General features: G+C 38.3%; 2 protein-coding genes across 13 annotated transcripts in view; both read left to right on the top strand.

Annotated features, from left to right (window-relative positions):
• Positions 1-20743, top strand: part of SNX29 (sorting nexin 29) — a 497538-nt gene that overhangs the window by 249990 nt on the left and 226805 nt on the right. For 11 of the 12 annotated variants that reach the window (XR_010590846.1, XM_042861636.2, XM_005307585.5 and 8 more), the window contains 2 exons: positions 6729-6784; positions 8504-8585. Coding sequence is in view for 10 of the 12 variants with exons in the window: in XM_042861636.2 (XP_042717570.1) it covers positions 6729-6784; positions 8504-8585 (138 nt within the window). In the remaining 2 variants the exon portion in view is untranslated. Of the gene's footprint in view, positions 1-5014; positions 5117-6728; positions 6785-8503; positions 8586-20743 lie in introns of those variants that run through there. The other variant, XR_010590847.1, reaches the window with a different exon arrangement.
• The window catches only part of LOC135973815 (uncharacterized), a 1510190-nt gene that overhangs the window by 1305924 nt on the left and 183523 nt on the right, over positions 1-20743 (top strand). The gene's annotated exons all lie outside the window — the stretch shown is intronic.

Here is a 20743-nt window from a genome sequence, read left to right as displayed (position 1 = left end):
TCAACTGCAGTAGATAGAATTATAGAAAAGGAGGGCTGGAAGGGACCTCAAGAAGTCATCAAGTTTAGCACCCTGCTCTGAAGCAGGACCAAGTAACCCTACCATTCCTGACAGGTGTTTGTCCAACATGTTCTTAAAAACCTCCAGTGATGGGAATTCCACAACTTCCCGTGGACTCCTATTCCAGAGCTAAACTACCCTTATAGTTAGAAAGTTTTTCATAATATCTAACCTAAATCTCCCTTGCTGCAGATTAAGCCCATTACTTCTTGTCCTACCTTCAGTGGAAATGAAGAACAGTTGATCCCCATCTTCTTTATAACAGCCCTTAACATATTTGAAGACTGTTATTAGGTTCCCCCTCAGTCTTCATTTCTCAAGACTAAACCCCCCTCAGTCTTAGTTTCTCAAGACTAAACATTCAGTTTTTTTTTTAACCTTTCCTCATAGGTCATGTTTTCTAAACCTTTTGTCATTTTGGTTGCTCTCCTCTGGATTCTCTCCAATTTGTCCACATCTTTCTTAGTGTGACACCCAAAACTGGACACAGTACTCCAGCTGAGACCTCACCAGTTCTAAGCAGAGTGGGACCATTAGCGCCTGTGTCTTACATAGGACATTCCCGGTACTACGCCCCAGAATGAAACTAGCATTTTTTGGAACTGCCTCACATTGTTGACTCATATTCAATTTGTGATCCACTATAGCCCTCAGATTCTTTTTTTACAGTACTACCACCTAGCCAGTTTCCCCCCATTTTGAAGATGTTCATTTGATTTTTTCTTCCCAATTGTAGTACTTTTCACTTTATTGAATTTCATCTTGTTGATTTCAGACCAATTCTCTAATTTGTCAAGATTGTTTTGCAGTCTAATCCTGCCCTCCAAAATGATTGCAACCCCTCCCAGCTTGGTGTCATCTGCAGATTTTATAAGCATACTCTTTTCTCCATTATCCAAGTCATTAATGAAAATATTGAATAGTACCAGGCCTGGGACTGACCCCTGCAGGGTCCCACTAGATATACCCTCTCAGTTTGAGAGCGAACTGTTGATAACTACTCTTGGTGTATGATCTTTCTGCCATTTGGGCACCCACCTGATAGTAACTTCATCATTGTCATGTGGGAGTCTTATCGAAAGCCTTACTAAAATCAAGATATATCACATGTACAGCTTCCCCCCATCCACAGGGACAGTAACCCTGTCAAAGAAGGAAATTAGGTTGGTTTGGCATGATTTCTTTTTTAACTAATCCATGATGGCTATTCCTTATAACCCTGTTATTCTCTAGGTGCTTACAAATTGTTTAATAATTTGTTCCAGTAGCTTTTCAGGTATCAAAGTTAGGCTGATGGATCTGTAATTCCCTGGATCCCCTTTGTTCCCTTTTTTAAAGATAGGTACACTACTATGTTTGCCCTTCTCCCAGGCCTCTGGGACTTCACCTGTCCTCCTTGAGTTCTCAAAGGTAATTGCTAATGGTCTGAGATTGCTTCAGTTAGTTCCTTAAATACCTTAGGGTGAATTTCATCAGGCCCTGCTGACTTGATTACATCTAACTTATCTAAATACTCTTTAACTCGTTCTTTCCCTATTTCGGCTTATGTTCTTTCCCCCTTGTTGTTAATTTGTGTTGAGTATCTGGCCACCATTAGCCTTTTTAGTGATGACTGAAGCAAAATGGGCATTAAACACCTCAGCTAGATGTAATCATAGCACTTGTAATCATAAAAATATAGTGTGCATGCTCAGTTAGCGATAAATGGACCATACCTCCAGGCTGACAGTGTTGATTATTTTATCCTATTTTACATCTAAAGGAAAAAATTCTCAGACGCTGTTATGCTCTGAAGATTTATCTCAAACAGAGACACCTATTTAAACATTTTGCAGGTCAAAGAGAAGACTCCACTTTGGTTTTTGATAATTTTGCCTATTTCCAAAAATTTTTTATCCCCATCTTCTTAATCAATGGCTGTTTATGAAGTCTGAAGATAGACACAGTTTATGTTCATTTTAGAAATCTGGTGGACTAGGAGTTTATGTTTTTGGTCAATATTATAACATTAGTTCAGTAAACAAAAATAATTCCTGACAGAGTCATGTTCTCTGGTTGCTGATGCACAGTGTTTGTAGTAGATGCAAACCAGCTTTCTCTCTAGCAGCTGCTCCTGCTCCTGCCATGGGTATCATTCTTTTCTGTACAGAAAAGGAGCAGGAGCAGGATCATCTGCTAGAGGAAAAGTTGGTTTGCATTTTTTATAAATAAATAAAATAAAGCTGGGATTGAATCTCTATCCTACTCTTGAAGCAGCTTATATTTGTGATAATTAGCAGCTGGACCTGCTGCTTAACCATAAGGTCATCTTAGCTTTGGGACAAATCCTGTTCTTACAGTTAGCATCATATGAGAGATGCTATTTTGATTTTAAAATTCAGTTGAATAAAAGATTATTTTTCATTGAGAAAAATAAAAGAGCTGCTAGAAATTTTTCATTAAACTTATTACAGAATGTCTTTTAAATTGAGAATGTTCATTGTTTTTCATCATTCATCTTACAGTTTGGCTTTACCACAGTTTCACATGAACAGTATAACCTAATTACATGTTATTTGAACTCACTGATGTTATTAAACTGCTTGGACAAACAACATACAAACTTTCTGCTTATAATAACACCAATCAGCAGTCTCACTATCAAAATACCCTAAGGAAAAGGTGTGCTATACACTGTGCCCCAAAAATATAACAAATCCAGGCTTTGGTGGACCAGAGGAATAGAGGGGTGAGTTCTGAAGCTAAAGCTTAGATTTAACCACGGAAATTTTAATTCCTTAAATACAAGGACGGGGGAAGTGGAAGTGCTATCTAGGCTAACAAGGAAGCCTGATCTTAAAGCCACCAACAGTATTACAGCTGAAATATAGCAAAGGATATTCAGTTATCAGGTTATTTAATCAACAGAGCATTTCTTAAGTTTAATTATGAATAGTAGAATTAGCAGCATGATTACAGGGGATGAAAGCACGGACTCAGGTGATAGATTGGCTTTCATAACCTATGGTGGATTCCACTGATTTCATAACTGCTAGGAATTAAGTTTCTGTAGTTGCTCAGTGTCACCAGATCATGGAGATTAAATGGCAGTTTTTGATGTATGATTTGGTGTATTTAAATTTTTATAATATGTTGTATATGAGCCAAACAGCCTTCTTACCATTTGTATCCTTTTCTGCTTCTTCACCTGCAGCTGTCTCTAGAATCCTTTTCTTTTTACACTACCTGTCTCCTTTCCTGCAGCTTTTCTTCCTCATCTCTTTTCTCTCTTGCCTTAAATTTTCCTCCTCTCGTTTCCCCCCTGTGCTCACTCAGCACTATCTGCATAGAATCTGCCATCAAGCCTGGGGTTCTGTTTCATTTGCTGACATCTATTGGTATATACCACTTTGCATTATTGATTCAAATAATTATACTCCGAGATGTTTAAATTTTAAAAATTTAAAAATTTGCATTTTAAAAATAACTGTCAACACACTGTTATGCAATGGATGTGTGATAGCAATAACCTGCACCAAGAACCGCTTCGATAGAAACAGGTTTCATATTTTTTGGCTGTCTTTGTTTTGTTTTGTTTTTCCCCAGCTGTTGACATTACATGAAAGTTCTGAGCATAGACATGTAATAACTGTGCTGTTTGTTGTAAAGCTTACCTTTGTGTGAAATATCTGATTTGTCATATGAGAGACTGGGGATACCCTAAGGTTCTAAATGTTCGTGGATAATCCTCTTTAGTCAAACACAGACAAACTCAGAACAATTTATAAAACATACACATGGAGAAAAGACATGAAGTGATTGTGATGGGTTTGGGCCCTTTAGGGTGTCACCTGTTGTGCTGGGATGCCACTGAGTCAGCCTGTTCTGCCAGCCTGGGTCCCCTTCCAGCCAAGCACACAGGCAGGGCCACACTCAGCTGCACAGAGAGACAGAGATCTGCTCTGGAAAGATTCAGCCTTAGGGGCTTGCCCCAACACTCTGGTGCCCACTCCCTTTATGGAGTACAAACCAAAGGTTTTATGAAATTCGCCCTCTCCCTCATTGTGGACATTGAGGGAGATAAAGCACAACTTCTCTCCCTCCCCAGTTAGAAATTACATAAACTGGGTTATATTATAAACAAGAAATATTGTTTATTAACTACGAAAGGTGAATTTTAAGTGAATATAAGAGATAACAGAACAAAGCAGATTACTGACCAAATAAAGCAAAACACGCAAGCTAAACTCAATATACTTAAGAAACAGGTTACAAAATGTAAATTCTCACCCTAAATGTTATTTTAGGCGGGTTGCAAAGTTTCTGTGGTTCAGAGTTCCAGTTATATTCCTTTTCAGACTGGACCCCTCCCCCCCGCCTTCTCTTCAGGTGGCTTTAGCAGTCTTTCTTCTTGGGCAGACAGGCCATAGAGAGGAGGAGTTCCCTTTGCCTTTTTCCCCACCCTTAAATAGGATTCACATAAGGCGAGAATCCTGTTTCTCAAACCTTGCAGTGGAAAGTTACAAGAAGTCCCAGGTAATGTTTAGTATCAGGTGACAAGACCACCTGACTCTGTAGTATCACAGCGTCCATGAGTCAGTGGCAGTATGGGGTGTCCGCAGGAAGGCCAAGCTTTTCACAGCTCATTGTCCTCGCTGATGAGCCATCAGCCCTGTCTGACTTTTCCATTGTTGTACCTGAAGTGTTAGCATTAGGCGTCATCCAAAGTAGCATAGTTGAAATACTGATACATAGTCAATATTCCTAACTTCAGATACAGAAATGATACAAATTAGATAATGGCATTCAGTAAATGATAGATAACCTTTCCAATGATATCTTACAAGACCCATCATGCATAAAGTACATCTCAGTTATGTCATATTCATATCATAAGCATATTTTCATAAAGAATATAGAGTGAAACCACGATGCCATGAAGTAATTTGTATCTTTCCATTGTCCTTTTGCATAGCTGATCCAGGGGTGCTGGAACAATTTGTATAGTGGGGGTGCTGAGAGCCATTGAACCAAACTGTAAACCCTGGATATGCTGGAAACCACTTCAAGCCAAGAGGTACAGCAGCACCACTAGTTCCAGCATCTATGAGCTCGTCCTTAGAATGGAGATTCCCATCTCCTCACATATCATCCCCAGTTGCTCAGGTTTGGCAAAAAGTGAGGTGGCCTCTGGCAATCAAGACCTCACTCCCCTATCCTTCATATAAATGTGCAACCTTCTGGTTCAGGAAGAGGCAGAGATATTCTCCCATCCCACTTGCCTCTGGATTGCCTTGTGTAGGAAGGAACTGCCTCTGGGGCTGCCCAGGAATTGGAGGGTGTTTCAAATCCTGCCGGTGTGTCTGCTCAGAGGAACTAATGGCTGCTTGCCTTGAGGGAGCTTGTCCCATTGGATAGTTTGATCCAATTTAGAGAGCACGTCTATCCGCCATTAAGGCTGATTTAAGTCAGGGAATCACAGTTCTCACTGGGATCAGGGTGTAGCTAGTCACCACAGTTCGGGACAGGAAGGAATTTTTCCATGCTTAGCCAGGTTAAGATGCAAGGTAATGTTGTTTTGGTGTTGAAAAGTAGAGTTTGGTGCTCGAGTTTTAACTATACTGCAGGCATTGTCTTTAAACCCCAGTATCCAAGAAGGATAACTGAATCTGCCATATCAAATACCCAAGGCGGCAGGAAATTCACAGACCCAGAAATACCCACTAGTGACCAGGTATAGCTAATTACTTGATTACATTTCTGGTTTGATATTAAAAATATTTAAGATACCAAATAGCCAAGCATAGTCAGTTTATTAGTCAAAAATAAAGCAGTACAACATGAAAAAGAGACATACATACCACCCTTTTGAGAAGCAATCTCTCAAAGTTCACCTTCTATACAAAGTCTGCTCCCACAATATGCACTGAAGTATTTATACTGAAGTCGTTTCCAAGCTAAAGGCACTCTATATATCACCCAAGATTCAACCCACAAATCTGCACCTGTTTCTGTACCATCCAGTACCTTCCTTATCTTTTATTGTGCATACCACATTCCAGGTGTGAGTGGGCCATGGAAGCACCTCCTGAGAGTACCAGGACATATGTCTGATTTCCGACATGTATCTGATTGTGCCAAGAGTTGAATCAATTGTTGCAAAATGTTAGGGGGGCATATACGTTAGCTTGAGTGAATAGGAGTAAAGAGCATTCAGGGAAAAACATAATACAATTCATAGTTGTACAACTTAGTATGTTCCCTGTGTGCATATTGGAGTGCTATGTGAGTCCCTGTGTAGCTAGTCTGGTGTGGCATATAGCAGGTACAGACACACTGTGTTAGGGTGACCAGATGTCCCGATTTTATAGGGACAGTCTGGATATTCAGGGCTTTGTCTTATATAGACACCTATTACCCCTCAACCCCTGTCCTGATTTTTCATGCTTGCTGTCTGGTCACCCTACACTGTGTTGAGGTCCCAGCATCTTGCTTCCTTCCTTCTGCAGCAGAACCACACCAGTTACACTGGGTAATGGCCACTGCACCAGAATATAGAGGTGAGGGGCACCATTTATATATTTAATTATAATTAATTATTTTTCTCAGAAATGCATGTTTTTATATGACTTGGAATTAGTAATGGTTTTGGTAAAGTTAATAATCATGATTTTTTTTTATGATGTCAGGTCCCTGGGGATTTGAGTCAGACATCTGAAGACCAGAGTTTGTCAGATTTTGAAATGTAAGTTTGCAGTAAATGCTGATGTGAAATTTTGTATCTTTATACTATCTGCGTGGGAGTGGGGAACAAATAATCAAATCTAATACATTGCTTTCCCTACATAATTTCCAATAAGTGAATCATCAGATAGGGTATTCTGTTATTGGAAATAATGCAGCCAACTTTCAGAATCTTTGTCCTGTTTAGTTTTTTTTTTTTTTTTTTTTAACTCTTGGGACAGAAGGAATTCAGTTTTATGCTGCATCTGAACATCCGTTGGGAGCTTGTTTTGGTTTTCAGTTGGTTCTTTTAGTCCGCTAATGGTTCAGCAGCAGTTGTGACCAACTAAATCCCCGTGGAAATGCCAGGCAGGGTTAATGACATAACTAAAAAGTGATTTCTTTCTTTTGCTTTTGTTTTGCAGTGCTCTTCTGTAATTATTCATTCCCCACTGCAGAAGATGAACATTAGTGTACCACAGTTTTTTAAAAAAAGAAAATTGTAAAAAAGTACTGAACAAATACACTTGCACTAAAAATCCCATATTTCGGCCTGAATTATTTTAATGTGTGATTTTTCTGGAGTTTAACCTTTGTTAGCCTAAAATCCATATATCTTGCTGATCCTTTTTGAGAAAAGGCGAGTGAAGGAAAATTGATTTTATGTATCTTAAAGAATTTGGAATTAAAATGATAGTGTTATTTAATTGCTCCTAATGCTTCATGATTGAAATTTTACTGTTTTCTGAAAATGCAAAACCATTTAAAATATTTTTTTATCTCCACATATTATTTTCAAAATAATACTGATGTGATAAAAGATCTCCAACTAATCAAACTTAAATATAAGAAAGTAAGAAGGGCCATAGTGTGTCAGACTAATGGTCCATCTAGTCCAGTATCCTGTCTTCCAACAGTGGCCAATGCCAGATGTTTCAGAGGAAGTGAACAGAACAGGGAAATTATCAAATGGTCCATCCCCTGTTGTTCAGTCCCAGCATGTGGCAGTCAGAGACTTAAGGGTTGCGTGCCTAACCATCTTGGCTAATAGCCATTGATGGACCTATCCTCCATGAACTTATCTAGTTCTTTTTTTAACCCAGTTATACTTTTAGCCTTTACAACATCCCCTAGCAGTGAATTACACAGGTTGACTGTGCACTGTGTGAAGAAATACTTCCTTTTGTTTGTTTTAAACCTGCTGCCTATTAATTTCATTGGGTGTTATGTGAAGGGGTAAATAACACTTCCTTATTCACGTTCTTCACATCATTCACGATTTTACAGACTTCTGTCATATCCCCTCTCAGTTGTCTTTTCGTAGCTGAATGGTCCCAGTCTTTTTAATCTTTCATCATATGGAAGCTGTTCCATACCCCAATCATTTTTGTTGCCCTTCTGTGTACCTTTTCTAATTCTAATATATGTATATTTTTGAGATGGGATGACCAGAACTGTACACAGTATTCGACATGGGGGCATACCATGGATTTATGTAGTGACATTAAGATATTTACTGTCTTATTATCTATCCTAATGGTTCCTAACTTACTGTTACTTTTAGGTATAATAAGTACATAATATTCAGGCAAAATGGTGATGTTTTAAGTGTTCAGAAAGTTTTGGTTCAGTTGCTCACTGTGGACATTTTGCAAGCATTGGAGGTAGACACTTCTATGCATCTTTATTTTTATATGTAAAGATGATTCCCTATTTTAAACTTGTCTCTTCTTTTGCTCAGATCAAATCGTGCCCTTATTAATGTTTGGATTCCCTCAGTCTTTCTACGAGGAAAAGCTGCTAATGCATTCCATGTTTACCAGGTATGTAATGTGACTTTAAGAAATCATATTTGCAAGGGGTTTCCATAAGTGAAATAACTGACAAACTTCTAAAATATTCTCAGTACCTGAAGGTGAATCACAAACTAAGGGACCCGTCTTTGAACACTTATGCACAGGGGATAAGACCTTTACTTGTGTGAGAAGCTCACTGGAACTATTTAGGTGAGCAGAGTTACTCGTGTGTGTATTTTCAAGGTAGGATCCTAGTAACGTAGTAAAATGGTGGTACAGTGACTAGGCAAACGAGACAACCATTCAGTGTTCAACAGCAACTCTTTCTCACACACGTACACAAATATGCGAATTTAACTATTGGAAGGATTAGTAGCCAGAAAACTTGGGCTATTTCCTACCTTTATAAATTGTACCAGAGGTTCTTTACTTTTACCTTTACAGACACCAGTGGGGAATAGAAATGACTTCTGTGTAGTGGCTTATTGCAAAAACTTTATTTCTGCCACTGTAGAAGCCTTTATACTTAACTGTCTATATTGGTTCTGAAATCAAACCCTCATGTGAGATGTCTAGCTCAGGCACGAAAATGTGTTAGCAATAGAGTCAAGGTACTAGCCTCAGGCAGAAAAGTATTAGCAACTAAGCCATATTTGCATATGTTCAAATATTTGTTTAAATTCTGCAATTAGGTTCTACCTACTCTGGTCTTTTTTCCCCTTTAGTTTAAAACTTGTTTGAGATTTTCAATTAAAAGGGTCCAAGCTTTCTCTGAAGAGTAGAGAGAAAGCATAAGTTCACCTGAACTAAAACAAAAAGATGCCATACCACATGGAAATTTCTGAATTAAAATGAGATATGTTTGCCATCTATGTAAATTTAGTTCAAGTGGTGTTCACAATTGCTGTGTCTTGTTGTGGATTCTTCTAATTTTAGTGGAACAGCACAGGTATTACTATTATGGTGGTGTTTTGCTTTGTTTAAATCTATTTATAAAAGTGGAATTCTTGTCTTGTATTACTCCTTCCCCCACTCTTTCCTTAAGGAGGAAAGCATCTTAAGACACCTGAACCTGAAGAATTTAGTGTTGTCACTCTTATTTTCTATTTGGAGCATGTATATACTCTTAGGAAAAGAGTTCCAGATGAGCTCAAGTCCATTGTCAAAAGTAACATAGGTACTTAGGAGTCTGTCTCATTGAAAGTCAATGGGATTTAAGCATCTAAGTGCATGAGTCATTTCTGAAGATAAGGCTTAGGTACCTAAGTCATTTAAGCACTTATGAAAACTTTATCCTGGGCTCTTGGTCTGTGATCTTTCCAGTATTGTATTCAAACATTTATTTCCTGTGAACAGTTAGTTATCCTATAATATCTGCAGGTTTTATATACCTCTCTCTATCCAATATCTCTAAAACCCAGTGTTACACTTCACCTTTTTACTGCTTGGTTTCAAGGAGAGTGCACGCTGACTCGTTACAGCTATTTAATGAAATGGGTCTTTAGTAATTGAACCTCAGGAAGTTTTTTAGGGGCGGCACATATAGAACAGTGAAAAGAACTGTACAACAGCAGATGTTTCTCACAGTAAATACTGTTAGCAGGAGAGACTTTTTTTTTGGCAGAGAAGACCCTGTGAAAGATATTATATTTCTTGTTCCTCTAGGAAGAGCAGTTAAATATTTGAGAATGTGAATATGTACATATTCTCTGCATAGAGTGATTTAAGCTGGACAGTCAGCAATCAAAGAGCAGATTTGTTTACATGTACAGCTTTAGTGCCTGACAAGTACTATTCTGTAGAGCTTTAAGCTCTTCCATAGAATCTCTTTAAAAAAAAAATCGAGACAGTTCATCTATCAAAAGGCAGAATGCGATCTACCTTAACAGATTCTTGACATGTTTTTCTTTTCTGAAGCCACTTAGCAATTTTCTGTCTCTGGAAGCTAAAGACTAAATGAGACAGACTCAGAAAAGATGTGATTATCTGTGAGATGAGTTCTGCAGTGTTCCTGACCATATAAAGACTCTTGAATGCCCTACCCAGTGGTCTGATTTTTTTTCAGCTGAGCATCATTGAGCATGAGTACTAACATTGCATTCCGATTGATGATAAGCAGGTACTCACTTAGTACCAAATTGCTTTTAAAAAGTTAAGCACATTTCCCGCTCTTTTAGCTTTGGCATTATGATTACTGATGTCAAGAAATGTCATATAACAATTAGCATTTCTGTATAGCATTATTTTTGCATCTCTCTAACAGTGTTTATGATCTCTTCATGAAGACATTACTTTGAACTTTATTCTCTTCTCTGTCCCACTGAGTATAATTAATTTCAGCATTTGAACTAGCTAGTTTTTCTTATTTTATAGTTATTCAGTAAAGCCCCAGAAATCTTTGTATCTTCCCTCTTTATATCTGAGGACTGCTTCTGACAGCATCAGGTTTGTTGCCTTTAGTGAATAGGTTTCCACACAGCAGAGAAGATCTTTTCCATTGCCAGAAATCTTGCCATTCAGTAGTTAAGATCTTGGAGAAGAGAAAACAGCAGACTCAAGTAAATAATTTTTAGAAGATTACTGCAGCTGAATATATACATATTTTCTATAGTGTGATTCAGTAGAAATACTACTACTGTAACTGTTAAGACATTTTCTCTTGTCTTTCTGAATGGCAGGTCCATAGCCTGTGTTTTGCATTTTACTAGCTGCCTCCTCCTCATCTGGCTTAATAAGAAAGAAAGTTACTGTGACATAGCAGGGTGCAATCCAGACCAGTGGGAGTCTGTGTCCCCCCTGCCCAGTAACCTGGGGGGCCTAGCAATGCTTTACTCTTATAGTGCTCAACCTGGACTGCTCACAAACAACTTTCCAGCATGCAGGTTACTCCCAGGTGTGTGTGCGTGTAACTGAAGCCTGCAAGTCACACCCTGGTTCTCATCAGCCTTGGTTATACTGCAGGGTGACCCCAACACACTCCCAATCCCAGACTCCCCCCTAGAGATGTATGTCTTGTATTGTCCATCCCTTTCCTGGACAGTTCAAATATATTAAGTCCATTATTCCTTCAAGGGAATAATATAAACAACTTGTCACCTTAAATGGAGTTACCCAGACACTTCAATTTAAACACACTGGATTGGATAAAACAATCAAACAAGTTTATTTACTACAATGAGAGAGATTTTAAATGGGAATAAGCATAGGCAATACAGTCAGAAATAGTTAAAAGAAAAATAAAGATAAACGGCTTTCTAATGCTAAACTCGACAGGCTAAACTTAATTCAAGGTAAAGCTCTTACCCACATGCTCCCAATATTACCGACCAAACTCTCAGGTCAGGACCCTTCTCCCAGAGTCCAGTAGATGTTTCTTTTGTCTTCCCAGGTGCAAAGAGTGAGATGGACAGGGAGAGAAAGAGAGGGTTCCCTTGGGATGTTGCCCCTCCTTTTTATAAAAAGAAGAACAGGAGGACTTGTGGCACCTTAGAGACTAACAAATTTATTAGAGCATAAGCTTTTGTGGACTACAGCCCACTTAGAACTAGGAGACAAAGTGTTTGTGTGGAAGGATGTTCCCTGCTGGTTTTTCACCCGTGTGAACTTCCTTTGTTTTCTCCCTTCCTGCTTGATGACTCTGTTTATGGAAAATTATGAGAAGCATACACTCCTTTGTTCAAAACAGGTCTGTTTGACCAGTTTGATGCTACATGAGTCTGAACATGTATTTTTAACATTAGAATCATAGATTTACAGGGGTAATTAGAATCACAGGATTAGAAGGGACCACAATGGTCACCTAGTCTAACCCCCTGCCAAGACACAGGGTTTGTTGTGCCTAAACCATACAAGACAGATGGCAATCCAGCCTCCTTTTGAAAATCTCCACTGAAGGAACTTCCGCAACCTCTCTCAGCAGTCTGTTTCACTGTCCTACTGTTCTTACACTTAGGAAGTTTTTATACATTATACAGGGAGAAGTTTATAACTTTACACACAATACTGATACACACATTTTACCATGATATTACTGATCAGCAAGTTATGAGTTTTCAAATGATACTTCACAAGGCAAACTTTGTACAAAGATTTACAATAGTGTGTTGGATGTGAATACAGGAATGCATTCCGTCACAGTTACCCAGTGGATGAAATGTTCATTCTCATTTTTCTTTCTTGTTATGCACTACCCTTTAATTACTTTAAACATAAAAGTATGACTGTGGCATGGTACAAGTCATTACAGAGGTAGGTAGATATTTGTTGAGGTATTTTATTTAAAATGAGGCAGTTGGAACTTGTGAACAAAAAGCAGATTAGCCTAAACTGTGGGTTTCTTTGCTATTTTTACTTTATTTCTTTGTTTTCTGTTATAAAAACCCAGCAAAATTAGTTATTTTTCTAGTTGCACGCTGCTCGGGGAAGGGAGGAAATTGTAGCTTTAAGCAGCCCTTGCCTTTGGAAGGATAAGATGCTGTGATAGATAAAGGAACGAGAGGAAACATATTTTTGTGTACCATCCAAAGCTCCCAAGTCCAATAGCAATGCCATTACAACATAGTAGGAAAATTATATTTACAAAATATGCTGCCAGTTCTGGTGTTCAGAGTTGCCAGAACTGAATAGACAGAACATCTGTGATAAGAAATAAAAGAAAAAAATAGCACAGGGGTATTTTTTAGAGCAGGGGTGGGCAAACTACGGCCCGCGGGCCAGATCCGGCCCCTCGGGGCTTTGGGTCCAGCCCGCTGCGCCGCTGGCACCACGTCCCTGCGGTCCCCAGGCAGGGGGGCAGAGGGCTCCATGCATTGCCCTTGCCTCCAGGCACCACCCCCTGCAGCTCCCATTGGCCGCGAACGGGGAACCGCGGCGAATGGGAACTTCAGGGGAGGTACCCGGAGGCGTGGCAAGGGCAGTGCACGCAGAGCCCTCCGCCCCTCCTCCCTCAGGGGCTGCAGTGCTTCCGGGAGCGGCGCGGGTCTGGGGACAGGGCAGGCATGCAGGGGGCATGCAGGGAGCCTGCCCTGGCCCCGGTGTGCACTGCTGCTACCCCGGTGCCGCTTGAGGTAAGCGGCGCCGGGCCGGAGCCCGAACCCCTCCTGTACCCCACCCCCCAACTCCCTGCCCTAAGCCCCCTGCCTGCATCTTGCACCCCTCCTGCACCCCAACCCCTGCCCTGAGCCCCCTCATACACCCCACACCCCTCCTCTTCCCCAATCCCTTGCCCTGAGCCCCTTCCTGCACACCACACCCCCTCCCACATCCCAACCGCCTGCCCCGGCCCTGAATACAATTTCCCCACCCAGATGTGGCCCTCGGCCCAAAAAGTTTGCCCACCCCTGCTTTAGAGGAATCTGGGGGAGATTGAGTGTTTGAGAAAAACAATATAAAAATAGTTTTACTAAATGTGTAAGCTGCTTTTTTACATTGCCTACGTTCTGCTCTGGAAAGGATAAGATTCTTCATTACTACTTTTGGAGTCTGAATCATTGCAATCTCCCTGGTTAGATGGAAAGAAAGATTTCCTAGACTATGTTTTTAATAATTAACTGATACCGTTTTTTCCTCAACACTCGGGAGCTATTTATTGGGTGCACAGTGCTACATTTAGTAAAGCTCTACTGTGGCTTGGACAATTTAGACTTAATAGTGATCCTGTTCACCTCTGGTCCCTAAGGAGACCTCATGCCCCGCTGCAGCTGTTCACTTGTAAAGTAGCTAATGCCAGCTGTGGAATTATTTAGCTGTTTGGCTCATTCATTTGGCTTTCGAGTTACAGCCAGCAAGCCACTACTGAATTGTGTCGGTTTCTCTCTCTCTCTCTCTCTCCTCTCCTCCACTCCTGGATTCATGCAGCAGTAAAGATTCTGTATGTCAGTTGCTGCTGCTCTTTTTCACCTGTGCAACTTGTGATGCAGTGTGATTGAACATGACTATTTTAGGGCTGTCAATCACAGTTGGCTCAAGTGATTACCTCAAAACAAATTAACTCGATTAAAAAATTAATCACAATTGCAGTTTTAATCGCACTATTAAACATTAATAGAATGCCAATTCTATTATAGTTTAATAGTGCAATTAAATCTTTGATTAATCGTGATTAATTTTTTATCTTGCTATTAATCACGATTAATTTTTAATCGCTTAACGGCCCTAATATTTTTACATCTGATGTTTACCGCCACATAATTTCACACAACTGTGAAAATTGAAAATAAATAAAAATCGGAAAAAACCTTAAAAATGAACATCAATATTATCTGTCAACATTATAAAAAAATAAAATTTGAATTCTGCCAGCCTATTTATAATTGCCTTGTAAGTACGGGCTAGTGGCTGTGCCTGTAACATAAGTGACATTGTTAATTTGTGGCAATAATATATTACTTATATATAGGCCCAGATCTTGACTGCAATCAGATCTGCAGGGACAGATTCTTATATCTATGCAGAGATCCACCGAAGTCAGTGGGGCTCTGGGCAAGCAAACGGGTATACATGCAGATCCAAATTTAGGAAAGGGCCATATCTTCTAAATGAGAGTATCACTGTATAATATTTACATGTTTTAGGCAGATTACTGTATAATTGCACTTGAGCCATTAAAAAGTGATTATAATCTAATCTCTTTGATTTATGATAGTTACAATTAATAGTCTAATTCTATATGTTATTTTCAATGTGTATGTAGTGAATAACTGTAATAATCCCCATGTGTCTCAATGGTCAGATGTTAATCTGTAATTAATATTTATGCTGAGAAACTAAAGTCACATGAATTGCATAAAACCATGTTTAGTAATTCGTTTTAATGTACATTTGAACACAACAGGAAGATTTAAATATACACAAGACAGTAATACCCCTGTTTTTTCTTTAAGTGTATACTGAGGTTACCTATATTATGATCAAAATGTGGCAGTGGTTACTGAAATAGTAAGAAAAAGTGAACAGTTAACTATACAAGTTTAATATTGACCTCACTGAAATAGACCATTTTTACTTATATGTTAAGTCTGTTTTTTATAAAAGAGTTTGACATGTGATTGAAGATTTATTCCTTTGGTTCTTTGTATGGGATTAAATATACTATTAGTCTTGAGGTTCACATCAAACATAGTCAGCTTTCAAATTGCAATAACCTTTATTTTACATTGCTTTTATAATTTCTTTCTGATCATTTTAATAAGTAGAAAGAATGTGATTTGTAATAAGATTTATGATAAAAAATCATGATACTTTAGAGAGCTACTTTATTGGCTGAATATTGCTGTATGCAATTTTTATCTCAATATAGGGCATTTTCAGGTCAGGGTCAAGTACTTTGTGGCGATGTCTTATAAATTGTGTGCCTTGTTACATGAATTGTATTTTATAAATGCCAATTCTGCCAGTGCCATTTTCTTTAGTGTAGAAATACATTTTCTGAATCATTTTGAAAATTTTTTTCTTCTAATTCTGTTCAAAAACTATTTTAAAATGATCCTGGAAAATGCTATATTGGTCATTTCATTAAAGAAATTATTTTATTTTATATATCCAGTTCATAATTTTACCATATTCTCTTACTATTATCCCAATTTATGAGATGTCGTTGGTGGTGGTATTGTCATTCAAACATCTGTCTGAGAGACATGACATTTCACAAAATGGAAAGGAGAAATATGTAAGGAAAAGTGGAAGTGGCTAGTGATAGAGATATTGGTGTTAAAGAGAGAGTGAGAGAAGGAGATGTCATTTCATGATCCCAAAAAAACATATTTGTAAATCAGATTAAGGGGCAAAGGATTACACCATGCTCCCTTTTCCTTATTTCTTTCAGTCCCAGTTAGTATGAAATAAAATTGTCTTAGGGAGAAGCTATGGCCCTGATGACATTAGTCAAATTCTTTTTCATATGGCTTGCCAAGAGAAAGAGATTAGGTTTTATTAGTCAACTGGAATACAACATTGGGAAGTCCTTAAATTAGCATACAGCAGTGGTTTTCAACCTGTGGCCAACGGACCCCTGGGCCAACGGACTTCCATTTGAAATTTTTTAGGGGTCCGCAAATGAAAAAAGGTTGAAAACCACTGGGATACAGAAGTAAAGGTTAAGATAGAAAGCAACAGAGGGTCCTGTGGCACCTTTAAGACTAGGATGTAAGATGTAAAGGTTAAGATGTAATCCAAAAGAGTTATTGAATGTTTTAGAAGGACTCTTTAGAATCGGGAATGAAAAGTATATTTTAGCTTATCTATATGACAGCCGTCTCCAGCATCAACATCTTATAATAGACATTGCACTGTTAGGGAAATAATAGATTTGGAGTTTGCTATTGGTGTGTCTTTGTTAATGAGCTTTTACAACTAAAACTTATCCTTGGTGTTGACCTTCCTCCTTCTCTTCCCCCCGCCCCAAGTAAATAATTACACCATATACAATGTGTTCATATCTTTCTGTGCTCAGCTCTGTGTGTGTGTGTGTATGTATATTACATATTTTGAGGTTGGTATGGTAGTTACTTATTTTGAATGGAAAAGTAACCATTGTAACAAAATCTTATGTAATTTAACAAGCCACTTTTCTATAGCTTTATATGTCGAATAAGGTATTTATGGCATATAATTCATAACTTCCTTTTGGAGTTTATACTTGTATTTCTAGAGAAGGGGGTCACAGTCCACTTTTTTTTCTTGTTTCAAATGTTAAAACACCATTGGAAAGATAGACAGGGTGGGTGGGGTAATATCTTATATTGGACCAAGTTCCTTTGGTGAAAGAGACAAGCTTTCGAGCTACACAGAGCTCTTCAGTTCTGGATAAGGTACTCAGTGTCACAGCTAAATACAAGATGGAACAGATGGTTTAGCATAAGGAGTTAACATGTTGTAAGAGACCATTCAACGTGAAGTAGGCAGTTAACACGTCTGCAGTCAAAGAATAAAGGAAAGTTATAGGCTGCTGTAATCAGCCATAAATTCAGTGTGTTTATTAAGTCTGATTTTTAGTGTCTAACACATTTATGAATTTAAGCTCCAAGGCAGGTTTCTTTTTTGAACTACAGTTTATATAGAAAATACATAGCACCCTTTTCCAAAGAATGTTTTAGCGATGTAGAAGTACAACATCCCCAAGTATATACTAATACTTCTTAGTATCTGTACTAAGTTTCTGAAAATTATTAAATTAATACATATTGAAGTATCAGTATTTTACAGCGTAATTACCTTGCACTATCAGAATAATAATATTCATAACTAGATTTTAATTAACAATTATTTTACCACCAAAGAGCCAAAAGAAACTTGAAGTATTGATAATGTATTATACAAAAATACTCAAGAAGTTATTATTTATGTACATACATTTAATTGCTATTAAAATTAAATTACAATTCAGATGTTAATTATCCTTAGATTAAATCCAGGAAAAAGGAATATTGTAAATTATGTGTTCTCTATGAAAAACATATTGTGCAAATAATAGCCATTGCTAAAAAACAAAACTTTCTGGTGTAAAATAGCCATGCACAGATCCTTGGGGATTTCGTGAATTTTTTATAGTTTTAGCTTTCAGTCTTTTTTTAAATGCTTTTGTGTTTGCTTAGGAGTTGTCCAGAGCATTATTCACTTCAGAAAGATGAGCCCATTAAATAGTAGGAGGCTTGCTGCTTCTCTGCAGTAAGATATTTCTAAAGATGATTTAGATGCAATGCATTTGAAGTAACAAATTAAATGAGATGGAAAACTTCTATTAAGTATTGAACGCTATAACTTTTGTTGATGAAACCATTTACATTTCTCCTTTAAACATCACTGTCTTATATTTCTATGCAGAAAGTATAGTGAGAAGCCTGGTAAATACAGGCATTACGCTAACATAACATAGGTTATGTGTACACTGGCACTTTTGTTGGTAAAACTTCTGTCGGTCAGGACTGTGAAAAAACAGTGTGAACAGTGCTATGTCAGCAGGAGATGCTGACAAAGCTATCAACGCTTTCCCACTGACATAGCTACTGCCGCTAGTTGGGGGTAGTTTAAGTATGCCGACAGGAGAACTCTCTTCTGTCGGCATAGAATGGCTACACGGGAGACCTTACAGTGGCACAGGTGCAGTGGTACAGTTATGCCTCTGTAAGGTCTGTAGTGTAGACATAGCCTAAGTAAACTGCTAAAAGAAATGGTAAGATTGCTTGAGTACTTATTGTATGCAGTGGTGTTGTAGACACATTAGTCCCAGGATATCAGAGAGACAAGGTCGGTGAGGTAATATCTTTTATTGGACAGGTTCCTGTTGGTGAGAGAGACAAGCTTTTGAGCTCACACAGAGGTCTTCTTTGGGTCTGAGAAATGTACTCACAGTGTCACAGCTAAATATAGGGTGTTAAGATAGTTAAGCATAAATAGTTAATACATATATCAAGGGACCATTCAAGGTGAAGTGGCCTGTTAATACCTTCCCATTCATAGGGGGGAAAGGGAAAAAATAGCTTGGGTGTGGGTGGTTAGTCAGTTATAGATTGTTGTGATAAGCTGTATATCCATTTCTCCTGCTCTTTTTGCGGATACAGACTAACACGGCTGCTACTCTGAAACCTGTATATATCCAGTGTGTCTCTTCAGTTCATAATTTTGAATGTCTAGCAGAGTTATGAATTTAAGCTCCCAGGCTTGTCTTTTGAACATATTGTGCAGGTTTCCTTTGAGGATGAAGGCTGATAGGTCAGATATAGAGTGATCACTTGTGAAAAGTGTTCATTTATAGGCAATATAGTGTTTTTGTCTTTTATATGTGTGAGTTCATTTGAGAGCATAGTGATTATCTGGTTTCACCCACATAGTTATGAGGGATCTTTGTGGCAGTGGTTTTGAATCTGTTGTTGTGGTAGAGTCTAGAGCCACTTTTAGTTTGTGTGTCCTGGTCTGTGGGGAGTTTGCTTCTGACGATGAGCTTGGAAAGTTTGGGGGTTGCTTGATAGCCAGAAGAGGCGGGTTCAGGAAAGATTTCTTTCAGACTGTGGTCCTCATTGAGTATGGATTGTAATTGTTTGATGATACCCCATATGTGTTCTAGTGAGGGGTGATAGGTGACAACTAAGGGTGTGTAGTCAGTGGGGATTTTATTTCTGTATTGAAGCAGGTTCTCTTCGGGTATTTGGGTGGCCCGTTACATGACGCAATTTATTCTATATCTAGATCTACTTTAAATACCTGTCAATCTATAAATGTATAGAAACATAAATGCAAATGTAATTTAGTATGCTGTATTGCTTTAAATATCATTGTAAGCAGTTTATCACTTAAGCTGAGCGATGGGGAGTTCTTTGCCACTCACCACAATCTGTGAAGTTCGGAAATTATTATAATCATATTTGTTATGTACATGGCCTTTTGGCGAGAGACTCCAAAAAGTAATTAATCAGGCATATGTGCAATACTGCCTTGGAGGAAGTAGTGCTATACCTGCTAGATCTGTAGCTTCTGAAAATGTGAAGAAACTTAATCATGATGACAATACTTGAGTTGGGAAATTCTGAAATTTCAGCACATGGAATTTAAGTACATAATGCAACATCTAACTATAATGGGTGGTTTTCATTTAAATATGTAGGTTCAATGTAGTTTAACTAAGTAACCTCACACTTGTATATCTATTCCATGCAAAAAACCCTAGTGTTTTTACAATATTGAGTCTGATCATAATTTTATTTTATTTTTGTACATCACCATGGATGGGAAGATGTTAAATTTCCCAAGCAACATGAACACCATTGCTATTCAGACAGCTGAATTAGTTCCCACTTTTTATTGTGAAACATTTGCCTCACTAATATTTCTCCATCCCTGGTCACTTTATCAGAAATTCCATACCTAGCAGCATGTACTCCTAGCTTGGTGTCTGCCTTCCTTCCTACCTAAATATTGTCTCCCAACTCTGGAAAGAAAATGGAGAGAAAACCCCAACCCAGCCACCATCAGCTGCTCTCATTAGTATTGTGGATTGGAGTGAAGATAATGTATCTGAATCCCATCTCATCACAATCACATCTCTGAATATTTTATTTCTATGAATTGGATCTTTCACTGCAGTAAGGATCCCTGGCATTACTCCCTTGCATCTAGATGATGGTGAATTCAACCTTAACTATATATTTAACATTCTAACAAAAGAAGAGTGAGAGGTATAATGTTCTTTATAT

This window comes from Chrysemys picta, chromosome 10 (genome assembly GCF_011386835.1).
Source record: "Chrysemys picta bellii isolate R12L10 chromosome 10, ASM1138683v2, whole genome shotgun sequence".
Classification (NCBI taxonomy): Eukaryota; Metazoa; Chordata; order Testudines; family Emydidae; genus Chrysemys; species Chrysemys picta.
Note: the sequence above shows the minus strand (reverse complement) of the source record. Positions and strands in the feature narration are given on the sequence as shown.